Source organism: Convolutriloba macropyga, chromosome 1 (assembly GCF_964194025.1).
Source record: "Convolutriloba macropyga chromosome 1, txConMacr16.3, whole genome shotgun sequence".
Taxonomy (NCBI): Eukaryota; Metazoa; Xenacoelomorpha; order Acoela; family Convolutidae; genus Convolutriloba; species Convolutriloba macropyga.
The window spans coordinates 47,502,004-47,521,264 of record NC_134468.1 but is presented as its reverse complement, the minus strand read 5'-3'; the positions used below and the strand labels follow the sequence as shown (position 1 = coordinate 47,521,264).

Here is a 19,261-nt window from a genome sequence, read left to right as displayed (position 1 = left end):
ATTCTTCATGTAACTTGTGTACGTTATACCATCGAGGCTTCCTTTAACAAACTCTCGGTGCTCTGTTTTGCTGGAATATTCGCTTGTTTGCTCTGGTTGTTATATCTTTACAATTTTCGTTTCAGTTGAGGTTTGGCGTCATACTTATTCCTAAGAACTTAATGGTTTTCGCTTCTCAATTTTCTTTTCTGTTGATATTTAGGCTATGGCTTGTTTGTCTTTTCGAGGGGTTTCTGAATAGCATGTACTTTGTTTTGGCGGGATTTATTTTTACTGTGAAACTATCCCACCACTTTATGAGTTTGTTAAGTAAAGCTTGCAGTTTGCTTTGTATTAACTGACTGGACCTTGACCGGTAATATGACGCAGTCTTCTTCGAACTGAGAAAGTTTGGCTGGAGATCCTGGATTGGTGTACATAAATCAAGAACATTATAGGCCCCACAACGCTACCCTGGGGGACGCCAGCTGTTGGTGAGAATTTTCCGCTTCTTGTTTTCTTGATTTTTTTACGTAAACGTTTCTTTGTGAGAGGAACGAATTCACCCATTTGACGATTTTCTTCTGTATACTGATTTTGTTAAATTTGTCAATCTACCCTAATCTCCAGACTGCATCAAAAGCTTTTTTTATATGGAGGCAGACGAGTCCCATCATTTCTGATCACTCGTATGCTTCACTTTTATGCTGAGATAAAACAAGACGATTATCAGTTTTGCATCTGTTTAAGTTGTTTTCACTTTGTTGTGGTCCGAAGACTTTAGTCTCTTCACAGTGGCCTAGGATAAGATTTTCAACTTTAGTTTCACAAACTTTTGCAATGCAATTTTTAAGGCTAATTGGCCTGTAATTTTCGGCTTTCTTCCTGTCTTTTTGAGGTTTTGGAAGCATTGTTACTTGTGATTATTTCCAAAGCCATGGCACGTAAGAATTGTTCCTTGAGCAGGAAATTATTACGCCTACGAACGCTTTAATTTTTTTTGGTAGCGTCTTCAGTCGCTGATAGCTTATTTTGTCCGGCCTGGGACATGATTTACTTGCATGCCTCAAATTTTTATTGAATTCTTTAACGTTTAAGAAACTGTCTTCAGTTATTTCGTTTGGATCGGTTTCTAATAGAAGTTTTGTGTTATGTTCTGTCTCGAGAAAATAGTCCTTCAAATCCTCATTTTCGTATTGGTGTTCTTTCATTGTCTCACTCAGTAAACTTTTAAAAATTGCGCATTTTTCATGGTCAGGTACAGAAACTTTGTCTTTAAACGTTTTTTTTAAATATGATCCGCTTGACTGTTTTTTCATCGCTGGTGATGGTTTAATTGCTCTCGAGAACCCCGTATTTCCTGCTCGTTTCACTGTTTCAATTAGTTTTCTGTTTTGTCTATCATTCGAACGTTTGAATGACCTTTGCTTGATAAGATTGATTATCTCTGGACTAATTCCATGATTCGTAGTATTTACGTAGGATTGTTCGATTTTTTATGAATTAGTTCGATAAGGTAATGGTTTTTTTTCGTTCAGAGTGTCTTTGTTTGGATTCGTTGGTGGGTACAAGCAGGAATTTCTGTAATTGACTTTTGCATGTTTTTTGAACTTCTTGAAATTGACTTTTGCTTTTAAATCGAATTCTGAAGTTTCAGCTTCAATGAGGTAAGCGTCGCTGAGTGTTCGCTGCCAAAATTTTCTGTTACTTGAAAATTGTCAAAATATTTAGAGACTGGAAGGCTGCAGAAATTTAAATCAAGCATGCTCTGGCTCTTATGTTGCTTCGATTGATAGGTTGGATAACCGTTGTTCAGTAGCTTGAGGTTTCCGTCATCAATTAATTTAAGCAGTTTTTCAATGTTTTCGTTGTTGTATGTACAGTTGATATCTTATGAGGAGAATTGAAATCGCCACAGATGAACAAGTTCTGGAGGTTGCTGTCAATTGTTTCAATAAAATTTAGGTCTTGATTGGGTGTTTTCTATACATTGAATATCCATAAAGTTTCAATAATCGCTGTATCCAAGTTTATACCGATTATCTCTAATGCCTGTGCGTTACTGTTTTTTTCTGAATTTAATTGGTCGGACCTATTTAATCTTTATCCACTTATAAAGGTTAAATATTTATCCACTTATATGGAGGCAGACGAGTCCCATCATTTCTGGTCACTGGTATGCTTCACTTATATGCTGAAATAAAACAAGACGATTATCAGTTTTGCATCTGTTTAAGCTGTTTTCACTTTGTTGTGGTCCGAAGACTTTAGTCTCTTCACAGTGGCCTAGGATAAGATTTTTAACAACAATTTCACAAACTTCTGCATTTCAATTGATAATGCTAATTGGCCTGTAATTTTCGGCTTTCTTCCTTTCTTTTTGAGGTTTTGGAAGCATTGTTACTTGTGATTATTTCCAAAGCCATGGCACGTAAGAATTGTTCCTTGAGCAGGAAATTATTATGCATATGAACGCTTTAATTTTTGTGGTAGCGTCTTCAGTCGCTGATAGCTTATTTTGTCTGGCCTGGGACATGATTTACTTGCATGCCTCAAATTTTTATTGAATTCTATAACGTTTAAGAAACTGTCTTCAGTTATTTCGTTTGGATCCGTTTCTAATAGAAGTTTTGTTTTATGTTCTGTCTCAAGAAAATAGTCCTTCAAATCCTCATTTTCGTATTGGTGTTCTTTCATTGTCTCACTCAGTAAACTTTTAAAAATTGATCATTTTTCATGGTCAGGTACAGAAACTTTGTCTTTAAACGTTTTTTTAAAATATGATCCGCTTGACTGTTTTTTCTTCGCTGGTGATGGTTTAATTGCTCGCGAGAACCCCGTATTTCCTGCTCGTTTCACTGTTTCAATTAGTTTTCTGTTTTGTCTTTCATTCGAACGTTTGAATGACCTTTGCTTGATAAGATTGATTATCTCTGGACTATTTCCACGATTCGTAGTATTTACGTAGGATTGTTCGATTTTTTGAATTAGTTCGATAAGGTAATGGTTTTTTTTCGTTCAGAGTGTCTTTGTTTGGATTCTTTGCTGAGTACAAGCAGGAATTTTTGTAAATGACTTTTGCATGTTTTTTGAACTTCTTGAAATTGACTTTTGCTTTTAAATCGAATTCTGTTTGAAGTTTCAGCTTCAATGAGGTAAGCGTCGCTGAGTGTTCGCTGCCAAAATCTTCTGTTACTTGAAAATTGTCAAAATATTTAAAGACTGAAAGGCTGCAGAAATTTAAATCAAGCATGCTCTGTCTCTTATGTTGCTTCGATTGATAGGTTGGATAACCGTTGTTCAATAGCTTGAGGTTTCCGTCATCAATTAATTTAAGCAGTTTTTCAACGTTTTCGGTGTTGTATGTACAGTTGATATCTTGATGAGGAGAATTGAAATCGCCACAGATGAACAAGTTCTGGAGGTTTCTGTCATTTATTTCAATAAAATTTAGGTCTTGATTGGGTGAATTGTATACATTGAATATCCATAAGGTTTCAATTATTGCTGTTTCCAAGTTTATCCCGATTATCTCTAATGCCTGTGCGTTACTGTTTTTTTCTGGATTTAATTGGTCGGACCTATTTAACCTTTATCCCCTTCTCTGCTATGATAACAGACCCATGGAAACTGCTTGCTTTCGGTTCTGTTCCAATAAAGTATTTTTCATTTATGAAACGTTTTTGCCATTTCTTGACTGCATTTAAACAAACAATGTCAATGTTTTCACTCGTCAGAAACAAGAACAATTCATGAATTTTGTTTTCTAAGCCACGACAGTTCCATTGTAAAATTTTAAGAGCGTCCCTGTTGAAGGTTTTGTTGGCTGCTAGACTGAATCTTCCTTGTTGTGTTAACAGTTTGCGTCAGATTTGTTTTCCAGATATTATCCTGAATCTCTTGTCCAGATATTCTTTCGTTAAACACTATGGAGGCAGTGTTGCTAACGACGCTGATTATATCGCTATGGGACTTTGTATTGAAACTGTTTTTTTAACTGAGAACTTCAACAACTAAAACAGTAATTTTTGCAGTGGTTAAGGACTGAGTGATTGGAGTATCTATCTTTGAAATGACACTTGTATTTTTTTTTCTTGTTTCTGTTTATTTGCTTCAGTCACGGCTTTTGGATATGCGGGACAGCCTCTATACACTGTTGCGTGTGAGCCACCACAGTTTGCACATTTTGTCTGTTCTTGATTCATTGCAAGTTTTTACAGTGTTTACCTGCACATCGTAAAGATCTCCATTTGTCTTTACAATCGCTTGCAGAATGACCAAACTTTTGACATTCAAAGCACTGTTTAATGTGAGGTGGTTTTTTACTTGGTTCGCAGCAGTATAGCGCCCAGCCGATTTTAACGCCATGTTTGACTGCGGCTGTTACATGGTTTGAGCAATCAATTATCACGCGAATCAAATTCGTTGGTATTCCGGTGGCCCTGCTTGTTATCCGAAGCACCCTGATAACATTCCTTACATTGTTGTTGAGAAGTTCTTCCTTCACATCGTTTTCTTGTATGATATGATGAACATTTACAATTACAAAACTGGGTTTAGATATGGCTTTGGGCAGAGTGTTTCTTGCATTAAATGAAGTGTTGGGCAAGACAAGTTGAAGATTTGAGGCGTTCATCAGACATTCTCTTGAACTTTCGTCTTCAGGTTGGATAAAGAAGTCATTGTTGTTTGGATGTTCCCTGATGCAATTAATTTTGAGTCGAGGGAAACTATTTTTCATCGAACAGGCAAAATGAACTTTTTTTGGTCTTGGATTAGTTGTTATTATAACTGGTCTGATTGTTTCAGAATTGGTTTATGGATTTTTTCGGGTTCGCTTGCGTTTGTTTCTGACTTGAACGAAGTCTTGTTCATCTTGTGATGTTTTGTCTGCAATGTTTCCTGCTTCAGAGAAAATTTCACTGAACTGGCTCATATCGGCCAGCGCCGTTTTGGGAACTCCAAGCAAATCGTGTCAGGAAGGCTTAAAAGTGAGCTTAAGACTTGTTGAAGTTGAGAAATATAACTCAAAGAAAAGTAATAGAAAAAGTCGGCATTTAAGAGAAAAAGTCGGGTTTTAAAACCTTAAGCTACTTCTAGTGAAAAATCTCATTTTATGAAAGTCTCACTCCCACTTTTGAAAAGATTTCGAATAACTGCTGATGAAGACGTTATTATGCATAGCTGTCTAAGGTCATCTATTCAGTCAAAAACATGAATCGCCGGAATACTCAATAATTTTATCTGGCACTTGGGTTTTCTTTTCATTAGCAATACTTTTAGAATTGGTTTTGCTTTAGTTGAATATATAACTTAATACATCAATTTTCATGAACTGAATATATTAGAGCGATAAATATTTTATCTAATATGCGCAAAATGGTCTAGATTTAGTCTAATCAGAGGTTAATTGGGTCTCAAATTTCTGATCAGAGTCTGATAAGGGTCTGGACAATGTTCTGAGTTTGACTCTGGGCCATGGGCAGGAGATGCTCTGATGAGAGCTTGTTCGGTCTGGAAGGTATGATCAGAGACCCTCTCAGTCTGGAAAGTTCGATCAGAGGTAATTTCGATCTGGAAAGTCTGATGAGTTGTAATTTTGGTCTGAAAAGTGTGATCTGTGGAACATGTGGGTCTGGACCGCAACCTGGTAGTTAAGTGCTTTTTCAGTTAAATTGACCTCAATTTCTGTGTGTGTGTCTGTGATTAACGTCTGGGAGGTTAACCCGGAAGACAATAATTGTCGAATCATATATCAACCACCTCACCGTGGGCGACAATGTTCTTACGTTTTCTTGATTTAGACACTAAAAATGATTTATTTTATGCTTTTTATAAATGCTCTTCATGCGCTTCTTGGCTACCAGGTCATCCTCAAAAGAACACGAAATTACTTACTTTATATGAAACTGGCTATGCTTGCACAGCGTACCCTCCAAGCATTCTTTGAACCCAGGCTGGTATCCGAAGATGACGTAGATGTTATCTCTGCATCCTCCATAGGGCCATAAGTCTACTCGCAACCTTTCTCCTAGCCTCTGATACAGCTTTTCGTCTGAATAGTCTCTGGTATTAGGGAAATAATCTCTAACATTGTACACTAGAAGAATGGAGACTACTGATTTGTGCTCGTAGATGCAGTTGAAACTGTGCCGTATTTCCAAGTTCTGAAATATTCAGTTTTTGACAATGGAACTCAAGAATATCACCCGGGTCGTTTTTTTCCGCCCAAAAAGATGTAAGAGTGGGGCTGCAATGGGAGGATTTACCCCCCTTGTCAGACCTAAAAGAAAGAAGAATGGCAGTTAATTTGTCTTTTAAGCCCTCACTCTTACATCATTTTACCCCCTTGGCAGCCCATTGCAGCCCAAAAAGATGTAAGAGTTTTGAGCTGCATTTTCAAAAAAAGCCTTCCATGGCAGCCCCACTCTTACATCATTTTACCCCCTTGGCAATCCAACTCTTACACCATTTTACCCCATCTGAACAAATTGCCCACCCTCTTACATAATTTTACGCCCCTTGGCAGCCCAACTCTTACACCATTTTACGCCCTCTGAACAAACCACCCCCTCACTCTTACACCATTTTACCCCCCCCCCTTTGGCAGCCCAACTCTTACACCATTTTACCCCCTCTGAACAAATTGCCCCCTCAATCTTAGACCAGTGGTTAATTCCTCAAAAGTCCTCCCATTGCGGCCCCTCGCAGCTCACTCTTACTTTTTTGTTTTGACGAGGGTGCGGGGTGGGGTAGTTCTTCAAAAGTTCTCCCATTGCAGCCCACTATTTCATCGCAATTTTGACCAGGGGTTAACTCCTCAGAAGTCCTCCCATTGCAGTCCACTCTTACATCGCAATTTTTTACAGGGGTAATTCCTCAAAAGTCTTTCCGTTGCAGCCCATTGCAGCCAACTCTTACATCGCAATTTTTACCGGGGCGGGGGTTATTTCCTCAGAAGTCCTCCCATTGCTGTCCACTCCTACAAGGCTTTTTTGACCAGGGGATCACTACTCAAAAGTGCTCCCATTGCAGCCCTCTCCTACATAGCAATTTTGACCAGGGAGAGCAAGTCCTCAAAAGTTCTCTCATTGCAGCCCTAATTATTACATCAGTTTACCCCTTGACCAATTTACTCCTCACTCTAACATCAATTTACCCTCCTAGACAGATTTTACCCCCCCCCCACTCTTAGAACAAAATGAGAAGAATTTAGGGAGGAGATTCGATTCGGGGAATCATTCTAGGGAATTTTCCGAGATATTCCCTTATAATATTAACAAATCCTGACATTAAAAAAATTGTCTTTTTCTGTCAGGCTCAGTACTATGGTAATTATGTGAGACCTAGTCAATAATTTGTCTGTCTAAACATAGGAAAATCTCCGCTACTTTTGGTATTAGTTAGAAAAACGACAAAATCGTTCGGATTTTCTTCGGCATTGTTGGCATGATCGTCTTTCAAAGGTAGATTTGGTTTCAAAGGTAGAACATTTGCTGTTTTGTTTTATACGTAGAACATTAAAATGTTTTAAACCACAAGAAATCACAAAATTCCGGAAGAAATGACTTACATATTTGATTTTTATGGGTCATCTCGAAACTCTGTCATATCAGAGCTGGATTCATAAATGTGAATTAATGAAATGAATTCCCCTCATTGTTCAACAAGGGTATAATTCCAGTTCAAGAACAGCCGAATTACAATGTCAATCCAATTCAGGTTATTTTGTTAGTCTTCAGTGAAGTTAAATTTTTGTATCAAAAAAGCCGACAATTTCTTACGTCTGAAACGGGACACAAGGACTCTTTTCTGTTTTAAACTATATTTACTGACCTTTTCTTACAATTGAAAACCAGACATACCAACGTTTTCTTGATTTATGAACCAAACATATTGAGCAATCTTTTGTCGTTTTTCCCCGGTCTAGAGTTTGGTGGTTCATAACCTGTACTGTCCCGGTGTTTTTTTTTTTTTGAATAATCTAAGTTTAAGTTTCACTGACTGATTGTTTGCGTCCATTTTCTGCCAAAAAGGTAAAAATTGAGCTCGATCTGAAATCTCTATGAAAATGGAAAATGGTTTATGAGAACTTCACTAAAAGAATTAGCTGCGCGTTTATAGAATTTGAATATTTAGGATGGAGGGTTACCCTATTCACAATTCTACAAGTATTCCTATAATCTCTCCTTAGAGCGAAAAAAACTACTGGACGGAGTAGTAGCTTCATTAACCTACTGCTCTCATTTATACTAAAGGGTCATACCAAGCCCTTCATTCGATTCTTAAATCTACTGTTTTGAGGCGTATTAGAACTGTTCTCATTTGCCAATAATAATAATGTTAGAATAAGTTTAAAATGCCTCACTATATTTTTTGAATTTTTAGTTCCTGAGAAATTCTCCTCCCAAATAAAATAAATTGGTGAGTCTAAGATAATCGATCAACCAATATACTTAAGCAAGATTTTAGTTGGCGTGACGAGCGCATCGGTGTTCACTCCACAACACAACCAGATGAGTATTAATCAATTTGATAGAACGTTAAGAAACGGATTACTGCAGATCATTTTAATTGTTTACTTTATGCTCAATCAATATCATACTACTTGGGTTGACTTAACTTGCCAAGTCTTCTACGAGCAGGCAGCCCTGCCCTCAGGGAGGCCTCAATATACGGTGTTCTGGAAGGAGCTTGGCTGATTAATACACTCCGAAATCAATCGTCTTGTTGTTGCCACCGGCCACAGTGCTGTCCTCCAGTTTCCTTACTTAATCCTTGATTAAGTATCCTAGAGAATCCTATAAGAATCCTAGAATCCTTGATTGGTTGATCACTATTTTTAAAAGCAACCAAACTAAGATACATACAATAAATTGAAGCTAAAACAACGTTTTTTGTTGATCTTTGTGGATGTGATGTGAAGTTACTAAATCTGTACAATTGAATGCTTTTAATTACGAAAAAACTGCAATTAATTAGCAATTACCTAGTATTAATGAACAACCAGTTTAGGTTTTCGATTTATCCCAAGTAGCGAAACGTATAGTCTATGCTTACTAGTTACCGGCTTAGTTTCAGCTAAGTTATACGAACAGGTCTAGAAGGGGAAAATAGTTCAAAAAATGCTAAGCTAATTTAATGAAACTTCAACAAATATTACAATTTTCAGTGCCGCGACAGAGATCTGTTCACTCACTCTTGTCGACTCAAAGGTAATCCGTAAATGTTTGCTATCACAGCGATTTAGTTTTTTTTTCAGAATGGTTTGTTACAAAAATTGGCCGAAATTTAGCCGTATATATACTGCTTATCTATGTTTGGATATGATAGTTTAGTTCTATTTTTACCACAGATTCCTAAAGGTGATGTCAAAAGTGCATTTTGGGAAAAATTCTAGGAAGATCATTTATAACGTTGATACCACATGTCCCTAATATGGGTTTCTATCTGTTGATTACTTGTGTGAGAATTTGGTGCTAAATCTATCATAGAGTCTTTATCTGAATCAATATTTACTCATTAATCGTTCTCCCCAGTTTAAGTTTCTGTACCATTATTATCTTTGTTCGGTTTCAAATTTTGAACTTTCTTTTACGATGGGGAATAATTCAAAGTCAGTATTCGCTATTAGAGAACCTATGGCCTTTTATTGGCTTTCAAGAAAAATCATGATCAGGGACAGTGACATCAGAAATATTATTGGAGCACTTGGCCGAAAATTTTCTGTCAAAAGTAGAGGCTTTGTTCAAGGGCGGTTTTACTTATTTAACTTTAAAATCTGTGTGCTAAGTTTCACGCATTAAGATGAACAGCAATTTTTGCACGGGGTGTTACTTCGGCGTGGCTAAAATCAATAATCGAATTTATATTGTAATGACACCAGGAAGTCGGGAAAAAAACCATGAGCAGAACTTAAAAAAGCTAGCGCTTAAAGAAATTTAGATTGTAAAAAATAGCCGGACTCGATATGAACGAAGATTTCATTTACACCTCAGCCAAACCTTACTAAAGGAAACGGTTTTCTTATTTTTACTGACGTTTCACCAATTAATTTCAGTCAGAAAAGCACGAAAAATACTAGCGCACTCTGATAAAAAATTTGCTGAAAGCTTCTCAGAATTTGCGATTCCAAACCACCTATTCTCAACAGATCCGATCTTGTTATACAATTTCGTTTCAGTCAATCACGTGATATCAGAAAGACAGAATAAACTGAACCGTACATAAACTGAACCGGGGGAAAAAGGAATTGAACTGGGAATTTAAAATTGAACCTTACATAAACTGAACCGGGGAAAAAGGAATTGAACTGGGAATTTAAAATTGAAAATATGATTTTTTTCTGCTACATTTTGTGCAAGTTGCATGATAACAAAGTTAATTCCTGAGAAAGGTTGCTATGCCCCCTGTGTTCAAACAGTGACTACAAATACGGCCCACAAAAAACAGCGAGTTACCAGAAATGACAAAAAAGCAAAAACCAAAACGCGCTACTTCACTCGCACAATACTTCATTGCAATTTTGCCATGTACTAACTTTTAAATGTCGCCTCTAGTGAACAACGCTGTGTGAACGAATTGAAATAAAGAAAAACATCAGACAACAAAGCACATAGGAGAACAAGTCGTGAATTACATTTCGAAGAATTGAACGAACTAAAGCATAAATTAAAACTCATACAGCAAAACAGACAAAAGTTGAACAAAATACAGCCAAAGTCTTAGAGAAAAAAGTTTTTTTTGTATTATTCTGTCAGAAAAAATGGTAGGCTTATTTTAGTTTCGATGACAACATTCACCAGAAACCCCTGATATGTGTCTTTAGGCAGCAACCAGAAAGACACTAAAAGGACAATACAAGTTTTGGTGGAAATCTTTTCTCGTGTCAAGAATTCTAATAAATATCATTCGTGAAAAAAGCAAAAAAATTTAAAATCTTTACCAGTGATTACACTATCTAAAACTTTAAAATACATATCAGAATTTAAACGAAACAATTACGGTGTCACATAACAAAAGTAACAACAAATGCAGGCAACAATAGAAATCCACAAAAAAGTTTTGAAAACAAACAGTGTCAAAGACTATACGCACCTCTAACTAAAAAGTAAATCCATTGAACAGAGAATTTTGCGTCATTAGTGAGAAATTTGGGAACATTCGTTAATGAAACCAAATGATAGATAATTAAAACCAGCTACAAAATGGGCAAAGTAAAAAAGTTATTATTGTTCTTGTCAGTATCATTCGGAAAGTTTGCTATAAAAAAAGTAAATCTAAGTAAAACTAATTATTAAGTGTTTACTACTTATTCGCAAGCGATTTCCAGATTACAATAAATTGCTAGGTTGCACACGTGGGTAAAACATAAAACCCGCAAATTTTACAAATCAAAACAAATCAGAAGTCATCAATCAATCAAAACAAATTAAGGAAATCAAGCTTGTGCTTGAACACTCTGGGCCGCGTGCATGAGGGTAAAACTGAATACTCTTGTTGTATTTTACAATTTAAGATTTCGACAATCAAGTTTACATGGTTCTTTTGCTGATATATAATTTCAACATTGTTTTGTAATGTCGAAGCTGTTAAAATGATCTGTTGTCATAATTGAGGGCATTTTTAGCTTTCTCTGTGTGTGTATGTGTAAACTTGTTGTACACTCTTCCGGGGCGACACATATACACCAGCTATATGTAGGTGAAAGTTGGTGATCATACGTTTGCATCGACGTTTTAATTTGATGCGTGTTGGTTGGAATATTGTGTTGTTGAATGACAAGGATATATGAAAGTAGTTATTAGGCTTCATGGGGGCTGTGAAAGTTGAAGTTTAATCGAAGATCGTTGGCAGTATAAACTGTAAACTCTGTTGATGTGAAGGTGTATACTCCGTCGATCTGAAGGCTGTTGACAAAATTATGTGGGTTGGATTCCGGAGACGTTAGCTTTTGTCGAACTGGCAAATAAGGGCAAAAATAACAAAAAATTGATGATGACTGTTGTCGGTGAGGGCAAAGAAACACTTTGAGCTGGATTCCGCGTAGTTTTAGGGAAGTTAAGGACTTAGGGAAGTTAAAATTCTCTTTTCGTTTTGCAGTTTCACAGCGTTGTTGACTTTGGATACGCTAACTTTGGATACGATGATTATGGAAATTTAAAACCAATAAGTCGTTTGAAATTTAAAATTTAATGGTTTCAAGTATTGTGTAAAACTTTAGCTAATTTGACTGCTGGTCTGTTCAGCACTCCAGTTGATGTCTTGATTTCGAAGGATCGTGCTCGTCCGTTCAATCCATTATGGCATTTCGCAATTCGACCCATTGGCCAAATACATCTCGTGGTGAACTCATGCAATAACCAGACTAAATCGCCTTCTTTCAATTGTCCTGATTCTGTTCTCCACTTTGGTCGGCTGATAAGATCTGATGTGTACTCCTTTTGCAAACGTTTCCAAAAATGATCCAGTAATGTTTGTGTGTAAGAGAACTCCTTTTAACTAAATGCTCGGCTGGTTAATGTCAACGGTGCTAAAGGGCTGTAAGGGCGTCTTAATAAGAAATGATTAGGGGTTAGTGTTTCTTCATAGTTTGTGTCTAAGTAAACATATGTAATTGGTCTGGAGTTGAAAAGCCCTTCAGTCTCGGCTACAATTGTCTGAAAAATTTCGGCTTTCAATTGTTGGCTGCCTAAAATTATGAGCAAAGTGCGTTTGGCAGACTGAATTAGCCTTTCCCACATCCCGCCGAAGTGAGGGGCTAGAGGTGGATTCATTTTCCATGTAATATTTTGCTGCTGTAACTGGGACTTGATGTAGTCGTTGTCAATACTGATTTTGCTCAGATCCAACATCTTTTTTGCGGATGCGAAGTTTGATCCATTGTCAGAAATGATTAGTTCGGGATACCCTCGTCGCGATACAAATCTTCTTTTGGCTAGTAGGCAACTATCTGTGTCCAATGTCTGACAAACCTCCAGATGCACAGCTCTAGTAACAAGACAAAGAACAAAGTTAACAAAAAAAATCAGAGGGTCTTCATCCGAAGTAACGTTTATATAATTGTATACCTATGAAATACCTAGTAATATATTTATATACTAATATCATATTTATATACCTGTTATCTAATATAAGAAAACTTTGTCCACGCTCCTGTTAAAAAAACAAAAAAAGCTTTGCACTCTTTCGATTTGCAACAGAATATTCCATATTTCTAGATGAGATTAACGGTTAATAACGTTTTTTAGTTTTCAGGAAGCGTGTTCATTATTTTCAACTCTGGAGTAGATAGTGTTCATACACATATACAAACATTAAAAAAATAGAACAACACAATTTGTTTTTATCGTAGTTAATAATCAAGTTTCCGATTTTTTTATTCAAAAAGAATGTAAGGCAAGAAAGAACACAGCAATTACAGTCAAACTCTTTCTACTTCAGAGGGCATGTTGAAGAAAAAAAACTTCGGATTTAGGTTGTTCGTTGCAGAAAAGATTTAAACGTCAAAGAATGACGGTCAGCATCAAAAGCGATAACAAACACATTTTGATATTATTTTTCCGTGAAAAATTTGACGTTCTCTGACTATCTGCAAAGTTCAACAGACCCAACAAAGTTTAGGTTAAAAGAAAATTAGACCACACCACACTTCACTACATTAAAAAACCAGGTTTGATTGCTTTTTTTGCTCAAATTTCAGAACAAAGGAGTTTTGTATCGAAAAGTTAAAACATTTAAATCTGTAGCTTTCGTATAAAAGCAATCGTATCGTCCTGCCCCAGAACACTAACACCCTCAACACATTAACAGGACAACAAAACAAGCGTCCAGAGCAGCTGTTTTACTGCAGCAAACTAACTGAATACTCTTACGCGTGTCTATTGAAGTTGCTTTTGATAATACTTGTTTCATTCAGCTGTTACAAAAACTTAACAAAAACTAAAACTGACAAACTGATAGATGAAACAAGAACAAAGTTCAAAACTCTTGCAAAAAAGCACCTGTATCAGTATGCCTAGCGCCAATAATAAGAAAAAGGCTATACAACAACAGCTGCAGAGGAGAGAAGCAGAATGGGCAGTCAATGTCGACTATCTTGAGGCAATGATTAAAGAGAAAAATTTAGAGAACATCAATTTGTCCTATGAATCTCTTTCTCAACAAAAACTGGAGTTAGAAAAACTTTGCGACGAACTTTTTAAATACAACCTCACACAAAATGAATTGAAAGAAATAATGGAGAAATCAGCAGAACGAAGTCTAGTTATCTTGAAGTGGAAAAAATATCGCAAAGACCATTCAAGAGAAGTTACTACAGACTCCGACAGCCATTTGCCAGAGCGCCAAAGAAGAACACAACCACAGCAAAATAAAAGTCAAAATGACGAACCGTCAACAACCCATAAACCCTATTACAATCGACAACAAAAGACATACAATTTGAGAAACAAATCAAAAGCAGAGAGCAGCACAGACAAAATAACTACTCTCGCTGCTTCAGAAAAGCAACAACAAAGCAACAGAAATCCCAACATGGACAGAAAGATGACGATGACATAGAACAAAGTAATCAATTGCTTGGTTGCACACGTGGGTAAAACATAAATCCCGCAAATTTTACAAATCAAAACAAATCAGAAGTCATCAATCAATCAAAACAAATTAAGGAAATCAAGCTTGTGCTTGAACAGTAAGCCAACGCAACCTGCCATTTGAGACACTATAAGATGGAACAGCAGGGCAATTTTAAAGACCGCAAACTCGAAAAACAAGAACAACCGATTAACGTAGGAAGAATTGCTCTCGAACGACTAGTGGGAGCTCTAATCTATTTCAACCTACTTCCGCCGTGAGGGGTGGCGACGGGGGTAACTGAATGTGCTAAGGGGCTTTAAAGGACGTCATTAGAAGATATTGTATACCATTATAACCACTAATAAAATTTAGATAAGAGTGACACATTTGACTTTTAGTATTGAACTGCTGCCAATTGAGTTCAGCTGCTGACACATGTCAATGAGAAGGAAAATTAGATTACGCAAAATGATAAAAACCAAGGGCGCAAAAGTCGATCGAAAAGTCAAACTGGTCAGGCAAAAATTTTGCATAAAAGAGACCCTCACGTTTACAATAATTGCTTCAAACTTCGTTCGGGAGCAATTAATGACATTTTTTAAAACAAGTGGCGCCAAATTTGTCAAAAAAGTTGATTGTAAATAGAGGAGACTATGACTCGTTACAGAGCCAATGCAGTCTTTCATCAGCAATATTGCGTGAAGCAGCAAGGAAATGAACCACAAAAGGGGGCAAAATAAAAATTAACCAACATTTTTTTTAAAACATGTCTCAGTCACTGGAATTGATTCAACTGATTCACAAACTCAATTTCTCCTCCTTAGTACTGAGCTTTCAATCACAGCTCTTTGCCTTAGTAAGAGCTGTGATTGAAAAGACTGCGCAAAAAACAGCAAATTCGCAGAAATTGCCTTTTGAGTTAAATAACTGTAACTATGCATTTGTAGAACGCGTGTATTACTGTCTGATATCATTGCTGCGGAAAATCAAGGGATGAAAAGCAAAAATAGAACTCTGATTGCTGCACAAGAATAAGAATTTGCTCTATGAAACTGAAAATCTCTTCGGGCACTAATTTCTCACTCCACTTCGGAAGCAAATTGAAATCGGTTTACGCCCTAAAGCTACTCGCTTTTCACTCCGTTTACTAATCCAGTGTTACCCAAAGGACTCCAATCTCACTTCCCATTGACAAAAAATCAAAAAGGAATGTGAGCAAATCTAATAAAACGTTGCTTACCAATACAACTCAAACTCTTTGGAATGGAAAAAAACCTAATTGGTGCAAAATTCGATGCTATCTAAAGAGTGGAATCTCCCAGCAGTACAATTAACAAGAAGAATCTCAACAAGACATTTCTTCTTTAATTAACGGGGAAAGTAACAAAAATGCTTAATTGGTAGATCAGAACGCCAAAACGCAAGAGCAGAACACAACAATTAACAAGCAACTTGTTTGAAATATAATTGACACGCAGTGGCGAAAACAACATGTCAAAGAACATAAACAATTGACAAAATTCCCTAATTTTCTAGAAGTTGTGGTGTTCCAATGTTCTTGAAATGCAATGTTCTTGAAATCCAATGTTGTTGAAATCCAATGTTGTTGAAAAACCTGTTGAAATCTTTGCCAAAATTCGGCATCAAGCATTCATGAAATTTTGAAAAATTGACAAAAATCTAAAACACTTCTAAAATTCGTTTTGTACAATTTATTATTGTATTCAAAACAAATTATTTTCTGTCAAAACCTACTAAATTCAATCTACAGATTACGAAAGACATGGTTTGACAGAAAGTAGGCAAATGAGCAACAAACATGCAAAAATTCAAAAATTTATGATAAGTTTGGAAAAAAACCTGTTGAAACGTAAAAAGTTACTGAAACCCTTCCTGAAATTAGGGTTTTGCAAACAATTTTTGCGCAATAAGCGCAATAACTCTCCGGCGATCTGAAACATGTTGCAATTCAACCTAAAGAAATGAATTTGAAAAATTATGAGTGTTTTAATTGACATATACCTATAAAAACATCATTTTTTTAGCTGTAGGAGGCGTCTGTGAACTTAATTGAAAACACAATTGAACACTTTTTGTCGACAGAAACTACAAATATATGGACAAAAACACCAAAAATAACCCCAATTTCTAATTAAGCAGTTGAAAAATTGTATTATAACTTGAATTTAGGACTTTGCAGCTCAATAAGCTCTTAGTTTGCCACTAGCGATCAACTTAAGAACTCTTATGCTTTGAACGCCAAAATACTCAAGTGTCGATCTCTAGGAAAGCTGGAACTCATCGTAAAAAAAAAGTGAGTTCATCTTGCGAAACTGACAAAGCACCAAACCAGATCAATTTCGTTAATTTTTTGCGCCCCAAAAACAATTTAAAATTTTTGACATTTTTGAGATTTAAGCTGTGTGATATGTTTTGGAAATCAACGGATCATGAAAATGTTGAAATAAAAAAGTTAAAGTTGTTTTTCATGACTCATTCTTCTTGGGGGGCTTTCAGTACATGGCTCATTCTTCTTTTTGGGGGGCTTTCAGTTGTTACCCCTTTATTGTACGTTCTGTCAAACTTTCTCTGTCACATCAAAAATAGTAATCAGAGGGAATTGAATTTAAAAAGTTTAAGGCTGCCTTAAAATTATTGAGCATCATTTCGCGGAGTATTAAGAAGATTAAAAAATAAGTTGGTAAAAATTACAAAATTATTAAAATTTGAAACTACAAAATTATATCTAACAATTCATGAGCATACTCTCAAATTTTCAATACATACTTCAGTTATCTTATATTATAATCTATTTAAAGTAAATTTTCTTTAATTATTGAAGGTCTTTTAAATGGCTTTCATTAGCTTTCAAAATGTTTTGTTTATTTGTTGCAAGTGCCACTGCAAATGTGCGAATACCTAAAAATTTTGATCGAGAAAATGGAGAAATGGAGAAAACTTTGAACTTATATAGCCATTCAAGAGATCAAAAAATTGCAGATGTCTCTTCAACAATCAGCTCAATTGTTCAAGTGTTTTCCAATAATACCATTTTCGTATTTCTTAACGAAATGATGACGAAATGATGTCGTTCGGCCAAAATTGGCAGAACAAAACATTCGAGCTGCTATAAATATCCTAGCCCCCATTTTATGGGGGTAAAACATTAAGGAATGTTATACATTATGTTATATTAACATTATGTTTACTCTAAGTACTGAAAATTGAAGCGTGAAAAACCGAGAAAAGTGAAAATTTTCTTAAAACTTTAGGCTTCGATAACTCCTCGAGAGATCAAAGTTTTGAAAACGTCAACAGAAGGAAAACACCACAAAAATTGACATTACGTTGCCAATCCTACAATTTTAGCAAGCATATTTTGCTTGCTAATGTCAGCATTTTCCGCTTCCCCATGTTTTAAGATTAGGCGTTGTAGACTTTCGCGGACAACAGAGACAGTGAGGCAAACCATTGCAATTTTTTTCAATACTGGGAATATTTGCCACTGATGGGGAATTTGATGAGATGCGAGAAAAGTGGACAGAGTTTTGTCACTATTGTCCGGAAAATAGCGTCACTAACCTCCGCGCCAAGGCAAGTTTCTTCCACGCATGGCTTCTGAAACTGATTAAAGCAGAAAAAGTTGGAAATAATTAGTATTTCTTATCAAAATGAAGTGAGGGGAAATTATAATTTTAATCCGTCCAAGTTTTGAATATAATTTAAAGGTTAAAGCGCAGTGGTGACGATACCCCCTGCTCACAAATTGCGGACATTGATGACATGAAAACGTAATTTTTCCGAGATCAGTGACGGATTTTTGTAAAGGTTTTTGTGCATTTTTTTTGTCGCCGCACAATTTAAACTCTTTTTCTCCCACACGAGAATGGGTGACAAAATGTGGTCACTCGTTTTTGCAAACGCGGAGTCGGCTGAATTTGTAGGATTGGCGACGTAATGAGATCGCCAGAAAAGTAACTTCTATTGTAAAGTAAAAAAAGCGGCTTGATACGCTGGGTTATCTTTTGGAAGCGTCACCCTGGTGTATTTTGTCCATCTATAATTGTTAATTTCATGCCTTCACAACGACATATAAGTTGCAATTGTTTTTTCATACCTTATTATTCCAATACAACACAATTCCTACTTAGTTAAAAAAACATTACTTTGTTCAGAAGTATGAAAAACACGGCCAATAAATTATTTTTCTTGTTGAAATGTTTGTAAGCAAAAGTTTCAAGATGATTTGTTTTGAGCTGTGTTTCTCGCATCCATGCGGTTTTAAAATTTATCATCACTAAGCTGAGGAGCAATATAACGAGAAAACCCAATATTTTCAACTGCGTCCTACTGTTTTGAAACATTTGCATGATTTTGAACTGTATAACTCACACTATGAATGCTAGTTTTGTATTGGAGAAATTATTAACCCGAAACTGATGTCGAAGATAGTCATTAAGTTTGTTCAAATCCTGTGACGTCATCAAACCATCTGGATCACAGATGAACCCAGGCTGTCTGAGGCCACATTGTTTGAATTCTGTCCACGGGTGGGGTACACGACTGGCGCCAACAAAATGAGTAATGCGTTTCAAAAGTAGAACAGTGACCAACACTGCTTTAATCATGATTTATGTAAACTTATCTTACTCAATACTCGTGAATGCATTCAGCTTGATTTCTTAAACCTTTATCTTTTGACCAG

The 19,261-nt window shown here is 36.1% G+C and overlaps 1 protein-coding gene across 2 annotated transcripts in view; it reads right to left on the bottom strand.

The window, feature by feature from the left end:
* The window catches only part of LOC142339705 (uncharacterized), a 26,532-nt gene extending 7,271 nt beyond the window's left edge, over positions 1–19,261 (bottom strand). Inside the window, exons 1-2 of one of the 2 annotated variants that reach the window (XM_075389928.1) lie at positions 18,987–19,261; positions 5,878–6,146 (exon numbers count right to left, since the gene is read on the bottom strand). In XM_075389928.1, the coding sequence (XP_075246043.1) occupies positions 5,878–6,146; positions 18,987–19,184 (467 nt within the window). In that variant the 5' untranslated portion in view covers positions 19,185–19,261. Of the gene's footprint in view, positions 1–5,877; positions 6,147–6,701; positions 7,087–18,986 lie in introns of those variants that run through there. The other variant, XM_075389934.1, reaches the window with a different exon arrangement.